Source organism: Oratosquilla oratoria, chromosome 30, assembly GCF_046742065.1.
Source record: "Oratosquilla oratoria isolate Oo_2021 chromosome 30, ASM4674206v1, whole genome shotgun sequence".
Classification (NCBI taxonomy): domain Eukaryota; kingdom Metazoa; phylum Arthropoda; class Malacostraca; order Stomatopoda; family Squillidae; genus Oratosquilla; species Oratosquilla oratoria.
The window spans coordinates 13,736,269-13,753,768 of record NC_134806.1 but is presented as its reverse complement, the minus strand read 5'-3'; the positions used below and the strand labels follow the sequence as shown (position 1 = coordinate 13,753,768).

The following is a 17,500-nucleotide window of genomic DNA, read 5'->3' as shown; positions in this document are numbered from 1 at the left end:
CTTGCGAAGGAAATGCTAATCACCCCTGGTTGTTGGGGAATGCTCGTAGTTCCCACTCAAGTTTGGGAAATGGATTGTGGAACAGATGTTGTAGGATGGTCATTGTGGTGTGTTTTGTGAGTACAGTACTTGACGTTGCTTGTATAGAGCAGCTTCACAGTATCTTGTATAATGTCATGGATTTATAGAAACCAAAGCAGGAGCAGGTTGAGTGAAGTTTGTATGGAAATTAGTTGTAAATGATAGATCTGGTTGTTGACAAAAGCAAAGAAAGGTGATCTTGAGAATTTTGGATACACTTTTTAAGAGAAAGTTGTCATTTTAGAGAGGATATGGTTGTTCAGCAAGTGGACCAGGGCTCCAGTTGTACCAAGAAAACAAATAAAAATGTGACTACAGTTCATTTGATATATTTTTTTTCAGCCTTGTCTTTGGGAATTTAAGATGTGGAAAACATGGCAGACTGATCTGCGTATATTTGGAAATAGGTGACAACGAAAGTAGTTATTGCACTAGTCTTGGGATGACAAAATATCAGTTATGAGGACACAGGAGATAGAAAGCCAAGATAGCTACATTCATAAATACATATACCAAGGGTTTTTCCCCCCCTTCCAAGGGAGGTAGCCAAAAGGGAAAGGCATAAAAACACTCCCACCCATTTCATCCCTAAATACACTCCACACCCCTCCCACCCTTCCTCTCATCTGAGCACCTCCTGGATGACGGGTCATCCCTGCACCCTGCCCACCGCCCTGGGTCAGAAGCAGTGTCGCAGGACACAGCACATCCACAGCAAGGCCGCTTCATTTAATCGGCGACCCCCCCCCTCTCCGTCCCCCCTTGCATATAAGGAGAGGACGGGGAGAAATCCCTTCGGGCTGCGTCAAAACTCACTCACACACACTACCCCCCCCCCCCACCCCCCCCCGCCCATTTCGCCCCATGCAGTCACAAACATCATCCATATACAACCATTCTCCACTCACCTCTGTCTTCCGTCCTCTCCCTTCCTTCAGGTTTTACTCATATTGACCTGTCTTGCAACTCGATATTAAGCCAAATTTAACACGAGGGATGATTCTCCTCCAGCAAGTGAATATATATGTCAAAATATATGCTCATGTTTAGACTTGTATAGCCTCTGGCTCCTAATGGTTAACATGCTACCTTTCCATAGTGCCCCTTTACAAAATGCATGTTATTTACAGAAGGACTGAGAGTATAATCAATTCTTATAATCCTTGCCTCATACTTGATTAATAATATCTTCATTTTTCACATTTACTGGCTAAAAAAGTACAATGGAAGTGAGGGTTATGCTCCCCATCCCACAAGATGGCTACCTGCTCCTTCAACACGTCACAGGTCCTGGAGCTGCAGCGTCTACGTCGTGGGACCACCCCCCAACCCCAAGGGTTGGGGGCCAAACAGCAGCAACTACCCCTGGCCATCATATATTTCAGGTGGCACCAATCCCCAAGAGGAGCTACGCCTGCCTTGGGGAGTACCACAACAACACTTCACAAGTGGTGCCTCCTGGAATGGTTTCCCACCATGGAATTTGATGCTGTGAGGTAGTAACTGATTGACTGGGGGGGACGGAGAGGGGGCGTCGCCGAATTTATGAAGTGGCCTTGCTGTGGATGTGCTGTGTCTTGCGACACTGCTTCTGACCCAGGGCAGTGGACAGGATGCAGGGATGACCTGTCATCCTGGAGGTGCCAAGATAAGAGGGAGGGAGGAAGGTGGAGGGGAGTGGGATATATAGGAAATGGAATGGGTGGGAGTGGTTTCTATGCTTTTTTCTTTTTGGCTACCCCCTGTGTAGGCGAAAAAAGCCTTTGGTATATGTATGTATGTATATCTAGTCATTGCAGTAACTTTTCCTCATTCTATACCGGCAGAAACTTCTTCCTTTTACCAATGGGGCAAAGATCATGGATTCTACTACCTCAAATTCAGTCATCATGCACTTCTGTTGCTGTTGTTGTTGTTATTGTTGTCGTTCCCTAGACTGTCTGTCCGAGCAGTCCCGTCTCCCCAAGGAATGCCATAGCCGAAACTGGGTTTTCCCACAAATCCTTTATAGAGCGTATGTTGTGTTGTTTGCGTGCATGATTGTGTATAATGCAGTCTTCCATTATGTGTTGTATGGTATGAGATTAACTATCAGTACAGGCTGGGGATGTGCAAATGGTCCCTGTGGAACTTGTATGAAGCTCTCATACAAGGCAAACTAATGTGAACGGTAAGCCTACTCCCACCTCAACCATAACACAGGTACCTTTTTTTGCAGCATCCCACTGGAAAGCTTGTTCACAGGAACTAGACACCCTCTTTTGGACATCCACCACTCTTTGACAACACTAAAATATCTACTGCATGAAGAACAATGAACCTTCCCCACCTTCAATCTATCTCCCACACTATTGAAGAGAATATGACAAATACCCAGGTAATGCCCATCCCTGTGGCAAGAAAATGACAGTCCTAGTATCCACACTGTAAATACTGTAGCCAATAAAGTTCTCATCCAAGCCTCATGGGTACTTCCTCCAATATATCTCTGACTCACCGTAGCCACCCAAACAAGAGACCAAATACTAGATAAGTCATCATGCAGGAATCTCCCATCTATCTAATTGAACCCTCCACTTCTTCATGTCAGTCTTCACCACTGAAATCTACCATCTCCACTGGCATATATATCATCCACAACTTCCCTTCTGTATTGTATACAACTGTCCCGAATTCTCAAAGCATCCTACTGTACAAACGATTTCCATCTTGAACTCTCACAACCTACTTATCCACAAATTCCACTTGTAGATCGTCCCAACCTCTACCCACTTCAGAACCAAATCCATTTCATATCAGCATCCCTGGCAATGAATGAGCTGACAAGGCAGCTTGAGAGGGTGCATACACTTTTATTTTTTATTTATTTATTTTTTTTACCTGACCTGCAATGGGGCTCCATCATATGGGAATTTATGCCAGTCCAAAGCCCAGATAAAAAGGAGAGGCTGATTTGAGCAGCGTGGGATTGGGTGGTTGAGGGCACCAGAATAGTCGTAGTAGTAGCCAGCAACGGATCACTACTCATTCCTCCAATTCACAATGCTAAAGATGCTGGGAACAATACCTAATAAATAGTAAACCACCTAAAACACTCAAGTTTCACAAATATCAATGGTTGACTTATCAATGTAGCTGTCATACAAAAGCAGTGCAAGATTCTCTACAGAGATCGGAGGATTTGTAAACTATTGTATCGTCCATAAGAACAACAAATCATAACCAGATATTCTCACTTCACACATGGCTACCTCATGACAGAAAATGGCCCTCTCACCTGGCAATGGTCCCTCTGACCCACATATTCTACTAGAACACTATTTACACATGGCCCTATAACATCCACATACTCTCAAACAACAATCACAGCACCAAATTTTACGCAGTAAGATACCAATATTCCAAGCATTCTTTCATAACTCCCTTCCCCCAAAAAGACTTCTAATCAAATTATGAATATATCACAAAATAGAAACTGACACTTCCTCCAGCAATAACACCTGATGCAGAATCCATACCTACAGTTAAATCCAACCAGGTTGAACACTAAAGGCATTATCACTCTGGGCTATTTTCCCACTGACTGTTGGAACAGATTTGCAGCCTGCAGCTTTCAGGAAGGAATTTGATATGCTGGATGAAAACAATTTTCCTCCAGCATATCAAACGACATGCTATGAATTCTTGTTGAGAAAACAAAATAGTTTGCCAATGTGATTTTACGGCATGAAAAGTTCTGGATGTGGGTGGAACAGCTGATTAATTTGAGTATGGAGGAAAATAGTGCAGTGTGATAACCTTATTGCTCCCAATATTACGATGGAATTGTGGAATCGTCTCATACATATTCCAAAGGCTTTTTCCTCCTATAAGGGGGGTAGACAAAAAGAAAAAGGCATAGAAACCACTCCCACCCATTCCATTTCCTATATATTCCACTCCCCTCCACCCTCCTCCCTCCTTCCCATCTTGGGACCTCCTGGAATTGTCTCAAGCTGGGAAAACCTATTCCTTCTCTAACAATTGGAACCCAACCTAGTCTGACAACAAGAAACACAACTGGGTACAGGTACACTACCCCACAAGGTTATATGAGTAATATTTCTTATTTGTCTCTCCTTCTTCCTTGTTAAATCAAACAATGAGGATCAGGAGTCATGGTACGCCCAGGTGTCACTCCCAGGTAGGCCTATATCTCTTCACCAATCAAGAGGTCATCACATTGAGCTATTTTTCCTCCCACATCCTCCAACCTCCATTTTGATAACTAGAATATGGCTTCACTTACAGAAATCTATAGTTCTCTAAGAACATTTCAACAGTATGTCTAACATTTGCATAAGTATACAATCTTGTAGTTCATCATTCAGCTTTGCTATACAGAAAGATAATTTGATATTTAGATATTTGAGAAATAAAATATTGTAACTAAAGTCGTTTTTACTCAAACAAATTTTCAACTGTCAGTGCTGGTGACTCCTGAGGAAATCCAGGGTGATAGCCCCTTCATGTTCCATACCCACTTTCAAACCATTGAAACCAGACCCTTCTAAGGTTGCCCACTTATCCTCTATACAGATCCTCAGAAGACTTCACTTAAAGAAAAAAAGAATATTTAATTTCTTTTTACAATTATTTTCCCCACCTTCTAGGTGACCCAAATGCCTGACATCCCCTATAAGGAGACACTGTCACAACTTAAGAGGTAGACTGATAAATTCCTCACATCACAGTCCCTATCTCCCCTCAATGCCTAATGACCCACACCTTCAGTGTGCCATAACTTCAATCTCAGAGGAAGAGGTCATATGGTACAAGTATGTATTTGTGACATAGGATTCCACTGTTGGAGGACAGGCCTATGTTCAAACCTGTAAATTCTGATAGCTCTAATCCCTTTAGCCTGGGATATAGCCCCTGGCTGACTAAAACTGCCAGTCATCAGCTTAAAAAATATATAATAAATAAATAAAAATACATGTACCAAGGCTTTTTCCCCCTTACAAGGGAGGTAGCCAAAAATGAAAAGGTATAAAATCATTCCCACCCATTCCATCCCTGAATACACTCCACACCCCTACACCCTCCCTCTTATCTTAGCACCTCCTGGATGACAGGTCATCCCTGCACCTTGTCCACTGGCCTGGGTCAGAAGCAGTGTCGCAAGACACAGCACTTCCACAGCAAGGCTGCTTCATTAAATTGGCGACCCCCCCCCTCTCCGTCCCCCCATGCATAAATGGAGAAGACGGGGAGAAATCCCATCGAGCTGCATCAAATTTTGCTCACACATACTACCTCACCCCCCCATCCCCCGCCCATTCCACCTCATGCATCACATCATCCATATACAACCATTCTCCATTCACCCCTGCCTTCTGTCCTCTCCCGTCCTTCCTCAACAGACATTCCCCTCTTCCCCAAAGCCCCCTTCACCCCATCCATCCACCTCATCCTATGACACCCCTTCATGTTCACTCCCTCCACATCTGCCCTCCATACCTCTTTTACTAGTCTTTCTTCACTCATTCTTTCTATGTGTCCAAACCATCCCAATACTCTTTCATCAACCCTATCTCCCAACTCCCTTACCACCCGTTCTCCTCCTCACCTCCTCATTTCTCACTCAATCAAGCCTAGTAACCCCCATCATACTTCTCAGACACCTCATCTCAGACACATTCAAACTCCTTCTCTCTTCCTCTCTTATGTTCCATGTTTCTGCCCCATACAGTGCTGTTGGCACAATCACTCCTTCATACAGTCTCCTCTTAGCATCCATTCCCAAATGTCTTTTCCTCATTACACTTTTTAATCCACCAAGGCATTTACTCGCTTCTCTCAATCTACATTCTACCTCCACCTTCACTCCACCTTTTCCTGCCACATTTGCACCCAAGTATCTAAAACTATCCACTTCCTCCAGTTGCTTTCCCTTAATGCTCACTTCCAGTCTACTGCCACTTTCACCCCTTGTACATCTCATCACCTTACTTTTACCCACATTTATCTTCAGCTTTCTTCTATCACACACTCTCCCAAACTCTGTCACCAACTTCCTCAATCCCTCCTCCAATCCTGCCACAAGCACATTGTCGTCCACAAACAACAGCTGGCTCACCTCCCACTTTTCTCCATTTTCTTTAACCATCTCCAATCCCTGACCCACTACCCTTGCATTTACCTCTCGCACTACCCCATCCATGTATAAGTTGAACAGCCAGGGTGACATAATGCATCCTTGATGAAGTACCACCTTTACCTCGAACCACTCACTCTCTCCATTTCCAATCCTGACACAAGCTCTACTACCCTCATAAAAACTCTTGACAGCTCCTAGAAGCTTTCCTCCTATCCCGTATATCCGCAAAACCTCCCACAGTGCCTTTCTGTCTACCCTGTCGTAAGCCTTTTCCAGATCCATAAAAGCCAAAAAAACATCCTTCCCCTTTCCTATAGCTTTCTCACATATGTCTTACCACAAAAATCTGATCTACACAACCTCTACCTGTAGTAAATCCACACTGTTCCTCACCAATTACTCCCTCTGTTCCTCTCCTAATCCTTTCAATCAAGATCCTCCCATAAGCCTTCCCAACTACACTTAACAAGCTAATCCCTCTGAAACTACTACACTCACACTTGTCCCCTTTTCCCTTGTAAAGTGGAACTATACAGGCACTCCTCCGGTCCTCTGGTCCTCCGGCACTCTACCCTCTCTCCAGCAAACATTAAATAACCTCACCAACCAGTCCACCATCACTGTACCTCCTTATTTTAGACATTCTGCATGGCATCCATCCAGACCAGGTGCCTTACCTGCTTTCATCATCTTAACAACTTCCTTCACTTCATCCTTCCCTATTTCTCCTCCATTTTCCTCACTCATCATGGTCATTTTCTTAGCATTTCCCAATGCAGCTATCTTTCCCTCCCTATCCTCCTTCAAATTTAGCAACTCCCTAAAATATTCTGCCCATCTTCCTCTTACTGCCTTCTCTTCCATTATCATCTCTCCATCTACATATTTTACCTTTCCTTCTCTACTTGATTCGGCTCCTCTTCCTCTCTTAATTTCTTTCCAAAACATCTTTTTATTACTTTCAAAATTTTCTGTCATACTCTTACCCCATTTCACATCTGCTCTCCTCTTTGCCTCCTTTACCTTTTGCTTTACTTCTCTTTTCTTTCCTTTGTACCTCTCATATGACTCCCTCGTCCTATTTTGTAACCAAACTGTGAAAGCTCGATTCTTCTCTTCAACAACCTTCTTTGTTTCCTCATCCCACCATTCACTACCCTTCCTTCTATTTCCTCCTGTCCTTGTTCCACACACCATCTTTGCACACTTTGTGACACCCTCCTTGAACCATCCCCATTCCTCCTCCACTCCTAGCTCTACTCTATCCTTCACTCCCTCCCACTCCTCCGCTATTGTGTCACATGAGTGAGTTATCTATGTTACATTTTCTTCCTAGCTTTCTCAGTCCAATATCTTTAGGTGATTTTCCACAAGATCCTCATTGCCTAAATTTGAATAATTTTGCATTTAATTCCCCATCTGAGGTATTGGTTAAATATTGTGGGGCACCCCTACAGACCAAAGCTGCACATAATTTTGTCTGTGATCGAGGAAATCTTTATTCATAGAAAAATGATGCTACTTTATCATACTGCATCTGTCCTTCTGTTATGCTGCCTCTCCACTCCTAATAGTGTCCTGTCCTGTACCACTTCTCTGAATGTACATTTCCTTTTTTTACTGGTAGGGGAGATAGATTACTGCCACTGAGTGTTCCCACATGAGTCGTAAGAGGCAACAAAAAATGGGACAGGGATAGGATTAGGCATCCCACTCTATGTACTCCAAAGGGGACATTCCTAAAATAAAGCAAAGGCATAAGAGGGCCTGGGAGTTTTCCAACCAGAACCCTAAGGTTTGGGTCTTTTAATGTGTGTGGATGTGGTACAGATGAAAGTAGAAGGGAAGAGAACCAGTATGTTTGTGAGAAGAAAGATGGATGTGTTGGCATTGAGTGAAATTAAATCAAAAGGGAGGGGGGCGTTTGAGTTTTGGGAGTGTAGCTGGGAGGGTGTCAGGAGTGAAGAGAGGACGAAGGAGAGAAGGGGTGGCTATACTAGTAAGTGGAGAGAGAGGTAAGCATGTGGTGGAGTGGAGGGAGGTTTCTTCAAGATTAATGTGGATGAAGGTGAAACTGGGAAGGGAGATGTGTGTGTTTGTAAGTGCATATGGGCCTGTTAGTGAGAAGAGTGTAGAGGAGAGGGAGGCTTTTTGGATAGATTTAAATGAGTGTATAGAGGGGTTAGGGAGAAATTTCAATGATGTGATATTGGGAGATTTCAATGCTAGAGTAGGATAGGAACCAATAGTTGGAGTGGTTGGGAAGTGTGGAGTGCCATGTAAAAATCGTAGTGGAGAGTTGATGGTGGAAATGTGTCTAGAGAGTTGATGATAAGTGTTTAGGAAGAAAGTCAAGCATAAGTACACATGGGGGAGGGTGGTGGATGGAATGGTGGTAGATAGGGCTTCAATGGAATATATAGTGGTAACCAGGAGAATAGTGGGAAGAGTTTTGGATTTACATGTTCTTAGGGGAGAGAGTTGGGTAATATCAGATAATTTTTTGGTGAAAGGTAAGTTGAGAGTGGAGGACATATGGAGAAATAGGAAAAGGACAGAAGGTAAGGAGATGCCTAGAGTAAACTGCTAAAATGAGAAAGAATAGGAGTACAAGAAGAAGCGGGAGGGAGTGAAGGATAGAGTAGAACTAGGAGTGGAGGAGGGATGGGGATGTTTAAAGGAGGGAGTCACAATGTCCAAAGATGGTGTGTGGAACAAGGACAGGGGGAAGTAGAAGGAAGGGTAGCGAGTCATCAAGTGGATAGAATCGACTGTCCTCAGCAGGAAGATACCTGCAAAGGAAACTACGATGTCAAAGTACAACTTTTGTGTTTAGCTCATTGTCGCTAGACTACTTAGTTCAGTCGATATTGTTGGAAGGGTGCGGTTTGGGACCCTCAGCTCCTCAGAGGGTGGGATGCAGATCAAGGTTAATAATAATGAGCACTTAGAATCACACATTGTATTTGCTGAGATCTAGACATGTGGTTTTTATTAGGAACCGTGGAGGATTCGAACCACACCATAGGTAAACTCATGATGACGTCACCTTCGCCGAATGCTCAGGAATGCGTCGCGGGAGCTGTAATTCTTTAATTAACAAGAACTTATTTTAAATATTATCATCTTGACATTTGTTTTTATCAAATGTAAAATAACCTAATACTTATGATAAGTGACCTGTCTATAATTCTGTTCCTCGGAATGGATGGAATGATGACGGGTTTGATGTGGACAATTTACGTCGGGTCGGCTCGCTCACTTGGCGGGAAAATGTTGCTGAAAGAACACCACTTTAGTTCTCGAAACACTGATTACATCGAAAAGGATTACACATAAACATTGCAATGCTACGTCCTATCTACTCTAAGTTAACAGTGGGACTGGTCCCGTCAGAATATGCAACGTGAAGCATGAGCAAAAACAACGTGCCTACCCGCCATGTTTGCAATGGACGACCCAAAGATTCCGTGACGACTCCATCCCCAGAACATAGTAGGATCCTGTCTCCAGTAAATATAACTTACAATGTGTTTCTCAGTTCAGTGTTTATATGATATTTTTTTTTAATGTAGATGAATAATTTTGTTGTGATTGTCCAGTTTACAATGAATTACAACCGCCACATCATTTGTGTTGAATTACAGCAATCACAACGCACTCCGCCATTCACAGCATCCGGCGTCGTCTCCAGGTGGTGACGTCATCGGGTTAACCCTCTTTCTCTCTATTCTTTATATATAATATTCATATACGAGTACAAACTTATATTTCAAACATCTACCAAAATAAAATCGTATCTTATTTACATTTCATTTGATTTATGGCCTTGCTGAGCACTTTGTTCGAATACTGACATGACCTTAACGCCCTCCCTACCCGCAGCAGCAGCACTAGATGGCACACTCACTACTCGAGCTTTTGCTTTTGTGTTTTATTATCTGCCCATTGCCATTGTGCTGCAGGCAGAGTTCGGAGTCGTGGGGAGGGTCTAAGTAGTTCCTCCAGGGGTCGTGACGACCCCCGCGCCAACCCGCTGGATCCCCCATGCACGGACAAACACACACCAAAGTACGTCGAAAAGCTTCCCGGAAATCCCGGTTGAAGTAGGCGTAGATGGCGGGGTTGAGCATGGAGTTTGAGTAGCCGATCCAGAAGAGGATAGACACGATGATGTTGGGGCACGGGCAGGCGTCCCCGCAGAGGGTGATGGTCACGTACCAGAGGAAGAAGGGCAGCCAGCACAGGATGAAAGCGCCCATGATGATGCCCAGAGTCCGCGCCGCCTTGTGCTCTCGCTTGAGCTTGATCAGGTTACGCTCTTTAGTCGGGGTCGCCTCCTGGCCGTCCGTCGAAGGCCGGTGGGCCATGAGCCGCTTGCTGGAGCCCCCCGCTCCCGCCTTGGTGAGGGGTGGCGGCAGGGACAGGGTGGCGCCGCCCAAGGCGGAGGAGGAGGGCGCCTGGGACCCCTGCGATGCGGAGGACAGGCGGGAGTGGCGGTGGAGCATTCTCTCCTGCCGCGCCGCCTCCTGATAGATCCTGTAGTACATGTATACCATGACGCTGCAGGGTATCCAGAAGGAGACGGACGAGGATACAAGGGCGTAGGTCGTGTTGACCTGGAAGACGCAGAGCTCCGGCTGGAGGGCCCGGGTCTCGAGGTGCTCGGCCGTGGTGTACCAGCCCATGAAGATCGGGAGGAAGGAGATGATGAGGGGCGCCAGCCACACGTGGCAGAGCATGAGGGCCACGCGTCGCCCCGTCATCATCATCGGGTACTCGAGGGGCCGCACGATGGCGTAGTACCGATCAATGCTGATGCAACACAGGTGTAGGATCGACACCGTAGACGCGTACACGTCGAAACTGTTCCACAGATCACACATAGCGTAGCTGAAGAGCCACCGGCCCGTTAGCTCGACGCTGGCGTTGAAAGGCATCGCCATCAACGCCACGAGGATGTCCGCGATGGCCAGCGAGACCACAAAGTAGTTGGTAATGACCCGAAGTCGACGGTGTCGGATAACGGACACCACTACGAGGAGGTTCCCCAGGATAGCGCCCGTGACGATGACGAGCATGCACGCCCCCTTCGCTGCCACCACCAGGATGGAGGGCCACGCCCAGACTTCGGCGCCGCCGCCCATCGTCACATTCGCTACCTCATTCTCGAAAGAGTTGCCTGGGACGTAGTGTTGGTCCAGGATGCGGTCTTCGGCGGGGTTGGTCCAGGCAGTGGCTTGGGCACCCCCCGACGGCGACCACGTGGCGTTGGCGCTGGTAGCGGCGGGGGGACCCGATCCCAGATGGCCCATGCCATCCCAGAGCAGCACCAGCGGCATTCCACCACCGGTGGCGGCCTGACCGTCAGGGCGCGAGGAGACCCCGCCCACGCCGCCCACGCCACCCTCCTCACGGTTGTCGCATGGTGAAGGTTCTCAACACCACCACACGGGCACCACCACCACTACGAATGGTCAGCACTAATCACGCCACAGTACACCGCCGCTGCACGGGGACACTACGACAAGCCCTAACCTCCCCTGGCCTAAAAACAACCCCAGTGGCTGATCGGACAACCGATGGGTGACACTGTCCTCCCAGCACTGATCTTTTCGACCGAGACAGGCGTCACTTCAGGTTCGGGTGATCACTATCGGCTTTCGCACAATGACGGGTCAAGATTGCCTAGTTTCACTGTTACTGGCAGACACTACTGATTCCTGGACCCTGAGTTCTTTGGATACCGTTCATTTATGAACTCGGTCGAACAGAGAACTAACCAACTCCCGTGTTTTTTTCCAACGTGGAATACTGTACTTGGCCCAAAAACTGAGGCAGATTCTGGAGGAAAGATCCGGCGTGGTGGGTGAAGGAGAGCAAGCACACTAAGCCGTGAGAGTCAGCAATTTCTCTTTGGCGAGTAAGCTCCGGGTCCACGTCCGTGTCTGGGTCCGGGGAAGAGCGAGGGACTGGCCGTCTATATCTGTGAAAGAATAAAGAAAGTCAGATATCCGGGCATGTGATGGATAAGTGGATGAATTAACATTAGTAATATAAAGGAACTTGGAATGCACTTCGTTTGCGGCAGCTTTGCGCTGAAGCTCCGCCTACTTTTCAATAAAAGGGTTTTGATGATGAACCCTTGCTAGCCGAAAATATTTGCATAGGGTTATTGATGAGAAACAGTGCAAAGATACAAGAATTTGCTCGGATGGGAATGACTTCCACCGATCAGGAAAAAGAAAACTGCCAAAAGGGTAAGGCATTAGTGCTCGACTGTCACACACACACACACACACACACACACACACACACACACACACACACACACACACACACACACACACACACACACACACACACATTATATATATATATATATATATCACTGGTGAGAAATGTAGTAACACATTTGTGAATCACAATTAACAACTAACACGCGAGTTTATATTGACTGCTAACTGCAATACTCTTCAGTAGTACTACTGAAGATTGATTTATGAGTTTTTGGCCGACGGCCAGGCACTGGGAAGTACTACTGAAGAGGATTGCAGTTAGCAGTCGAAATATATAGACCCACGTCTTAAGTTCTTTCTTCTTTCCGACCGTGGTGTTAGTTGCGATATATATATATATATATATATATATATATATATATATATATATATATATATATATATATATATATACATATATATACATATATTCCGTCTGGGGTATTGGCTTCCGTCTGCACGTTGTTGCGTGGGTTAAAATTTGCTCAGTAGCATGCAGCTGATACTTTAGGGTCTATATAGGGGCGCCCCTACGGACCAGAGCACACGTTATTTTGTCTGTGATAGAGGAAATATCTATTCATAGGGAAATGATGGTACTTTATTGTATTGCGACTGTCCCTCCGTTAAGCTGTCCCCCACTCTTAATACTGTCCTGTGCAATTTTTCTGTATATACATTTCCTTTTTTGCCGTTGAGATGTACAAGGGGAGAGACTAGAGGAAGTGGATAGCTTTAGATACATGGGAGCGAATGTGGCGGGAAAGGGGGGGAGTGGAAGTGGAGGTAGAATGTAGATTGAGAGAAGCAAGTAAATGCCTTGGGGGATTAAAAAATGCAATGAGAAATAGTCATTTTGGAATGGATGCTAAGAGGAGACTGTATGAAGGGGTGATTGTACCGACAGCACTGTATGGGACAGAAACATGGAACATAAGAGAGGAAGATTTAAATATGTTTGAGATGAAATGCTTGAGAAGTATGGTAGGGGTTACCAGGCTGGATAGAGTGAGGAAAGGGGAGGTAAGGAGGAAAACGGGGGTGGAAAGGGAGTTGGGAGATACGGTTGATGAAAGAATATTAGGATGTTTTGGACACATGGAAAGAATGGGTGAAGAGAGATTAGTAAAAAAAAAAGGTGTGGAAGACAGAAGTGGAAGGAGTGAACACGAGGGGGCGACCAAGGATGAGATGAATGGATGGGGTAAAAGGGGAGTTGGGAAAGAGGGGAATGTCTGTTGAGGAAGGATGGGAGAAGACAGAAACTAGGAGTGAATGGAGAATGGTTGTGTATGGATGATGATGTGATGCATGAAAAAGAGTGGGTGAGGGAGTATGTGTGAATAAATTGATGCAGCCCGAAGGGATTTTCCCTGTCTTCTCTTTTTTTCTGCATGAGTGGACGGAGAGGGGGGTCGTCGATTAAATAAAGCGACCTTGCTGTGGGTGTGCTGTGTCTTGCTACATTGCTTTTGACCCAGGGCACTGGGTGAGATGCAGAGATGATCCGTCATCCAGGAGGAGCCAAGATAAAAGGGAGGGAGGGGTGGTGAATGGGAGTGGAGTATGCGGGGATGAAATGGGTGAGAGTGGATTTATGCCTTTGACTTTGGCTATCTCCCTTGTAAGGGGGAAAAAGCCCTTGGTATAATACACACACACACACACACACACACACACACACACACACACACACACACACACATATATATATATATATATATATATATATATATATACACATATATATACTATTTGGAAATTCTCCTCACTTCTCGGTCCTCACTCTTCCCCTCCTCAACTCTTCTCTGGCCGTCCCACGGTCTTACTGACCCACAAGTGGTGCCATGGGACACACTCGCGCCACCCAGTTGTGTGACTCGATCCAAAGCTTCCTTGAGGCCCAAGGGTGGGACAAAGCCTACTTGAGAAAACGCACGTGCAGTTCCACAGCATCGGGCAGCGATGACTAATCTACACGTCGGCCAGCCACTTGAGCCACGTGATGATGAACACTGGATTCAATGAGTAACGCATACCCTCAGTCTTCGTGAGTCAGCAACGTAAGAACGTTTTGCCTCCCTATTCGCATGCATCACACTTGACCTCACGCCAATTACGAACACGGGTCTTGACCTGCCCGTGTATGTAAAGGCTGGACGAACGCCGATGATGCAGATCGCTTCGGAGCATCATAATGTGAGCCCAGCTTGTTGTTCCTTGTTTTCTCACCTCCTCCCCTCTCCCCCGCAAGCAGACCATGTTGGGATACGACTTGAAACTCACGGTCGTCACCTCCCTCGCCGTCTCGTCCCTTACCACTTTTCTCGTTCTTACAGCGAGCCCTAACATAACATTGGCGCCCAAATTCATTAGTAAATAAAACCAAGTTTCTCTCTATCAGAGTTTGTTTAAACCAACCTAATATTGGCTGTCCAACGTTTGGGGCCCCCAATCCCCAACTCTGCCGCTCGACTATCACCAGATCGACAGCCGCCGCTTCTTTCTGCATTCAACATCATTATGGATCTGAAGGTATCCTGTCGACATTTTTTGTTGCAATTTATTGTAACTCACTGATCTACAGCAATGGGGATTATCTTTCATCATGAACTAGAAGTAAATTCAAGTCTTGGAAAAAAGTAAGTTCCTTCAAGGGGAAGGAATGGTGTATTTCCTGTTTGGATCAATTGAATGAAAAATTAAATCATACAGACACACAATAACGTAAAAAAATATTGAAGGTGGTATATGTAAATGATTTAATAGCGGCCAGGCAAGAAACAGATTACCATATAAAACAAACAATGTGCTTTATAAAGAGTAAACCAACTAGAAATACTGATAGCCAAATTGAAGATTGACATGAATTTTGTGGAGAACGGATGGAAGGAAAAGAATAAGAGTGGTGAAAAAATGTAAACAGGATGATGTGGACCTGGGAATGAAAAGTCAATAGTGAGAATTAGTAAAAGGGACTGGGCGACAGCATGTCTCCCTTTACCTCCCACTCCAGGCAAAAACGAAGTCGAATACCATAATGTTAACATGGCTACTAAAAAAAAAAAAAAAAAAAAAAAAAAAAATATATATATATATATATATATATATATATATATATATATATATATCCTGGTGGGTGAATTTAATTGTAAAGAGGCGAATTGGAAGGAACAGGAAACAAATGGCTACTTATCTAAAAATATATATATATAATAAATGGCTGCTTATCTTAAAAACAACAACAAATCCTAGTGGGTGAATTTAATTGTAAAGAGGTGAATTGGAAGGAACAGGAAACAAATGCAAACGAAGATTAATGGAGTACTAAACTATAAAATATAACAATAAACAACGTAATGATCCAATGGGACAAAGAAACGCCAAACATTAGAGGTGGTACATTAACAGGCTCGGATTTACTGTTATAGAACCCATTGTTAATGGATATTTGCAGTTTTCGAATTTCATGTGGCATTGGAAAATGCAGTGGAATGAAGAACTTCTTCGGAAAAGCGGATTTGAGGGAACTCAGAGACATGAGAAACGCAGAAGGAATGGAAAACCATTCATAACTTTTACAACGCTGGTGTGGAGAAATTCGAGCCAAAAGCAAATATGAAAAAAAAAAAAAACAGACGGTGTGAGACAGTCGACAGAAAATATAAGATGTGACACAGGAGAAGTGGAGAGACAAAAGAAATATCAAAACAAAGGAAGGGTACAGGAGAATTAGGAACGAATACAATAAGAACCCGAAGAGAGGAAGGAAGAAAGGCTGAAAGAGGTACATTGATTAACTTAGAGAGATGAACATTAACTTTTAAAATTTCACTACATGGATTCAGACATTTTGAAATTCTCATCGAAAGCTTGAATCCCAGATTAGCGTATACAAAAGAAGTGTGGTCTCCTTGCAAACTCGAGCAAATATAAATAACTAAAATTATACTCGGACAATCTGTCAGATCATAAGAGGAAAGATAAACGAACGTACCCACACTGAAAGAGAGAGAGAGAGAGAGAGAGAGAGAGAGAGAGAGAGAGAGAGAGAGAGAGAGAGAGAGAGAGAGAGAGAGAGAGAGAGAGAAAGAGAGAGGTATCATGACTGCTGTTTTCATCACCATGAAGGGAGTGGACAAGACTGACAAAAAGAAGATCACTTAGTATGGGAAGGAGGAGCAACAAGAGGCCATGGAGATCAGCTGATGAGCTCCCATCATCTTCTTCCACGTCCTTTGGGATCTTCGCATGGCGCCGAGTCGCCCTGTCCGGTTCAAACCGGTTTTCTGTCCATTGTGGAAGTCCGGAGAACCTTTGTCTCCAACTTCCAGTTCTCCTGACGACGCCAGGGCAGAGTACCTCGAGAATCTTGAATGGAATACTCCATTTCGATGTTACTGAAAGTCACCCACGGGTTTGGTAATCGGATCCCGGTGAATTGTACTTTGTGCGAGCCGGTAAATCCTCGATTGGTCAGGATCGAACCCGAGAACGCCGGAGCTCAAGTCGACAGGTCTAATCTAAACCCGTTAATGAACCGCCAAAGCCCAAATCAGCGACCAAAGTTATCGAAGATGATTCGCTATTGGGGCGGGAGGGGGAAAAGGGGGGGGGGGTGATTCTCAATTCTTAGAACCTTCTAGATGACCGAAACAGAAATCCTCCAGCTCATTCCAATGTAGTACTGTATCCTGGTAGAGGAGTGTGTATGTGGAGGTGGGGTGGGGTGGGGGGTATATGTCTACCCTCTCATTTGAAGGAAAAAAAAAACCGACTGGTGTTTGCCATAAAGAATAAATCTACGAATAATGTCGCGTCAGGGAAAGGTTTTAAGACCTTGATATTTTCTGATGTCGTTTTCGTCTCGTTCTCTGTCAAAAGGGGTCATATGTAGCTGAATAGAATAACATGGCGGTAAAAAGAGCGAGAGGAAGAGTGACATTCGGCAAGGAAGGGTCCTGTCCAGATAAAGAGGCGACAAGAAACCCATGAACGT

The 17,500-nt window shown here is 44.9% G+C and overlaps 1 protein-coding gene across 8 annotated transcripts in view; it reads right to left on the bottom strand.

The window, feature by feature from the left end:
- Nucleotides 1-9,152: 9,152 nt before the first annotated feature.
- LOC143041022 (octopamine receptor beta-2R-like) overlaps nt 9,153-17,500 on the bottom strand; it is a 277,536-nt gene continuing 269,188 nt past the window's right edge. For all 8 annotated transcript variants that reach the window (XM_076212599.1, XM_076212605.1, XM_076212600.1 and 5 more), the window contains one exon: nt 9,153-12,209. In XM_076212599.1, the coding sequence (XP_076068714.1) occupies nt 10,117-11,565 (1,449 nt within the window). In that variant the 5' untranslated portion in view covers nt 11,566-12,209 and the 3' untranslated portion in view covers nt 9,153-10,116. The remainder of the gene's footprint in view (nt 12,210-17,500) is intronic.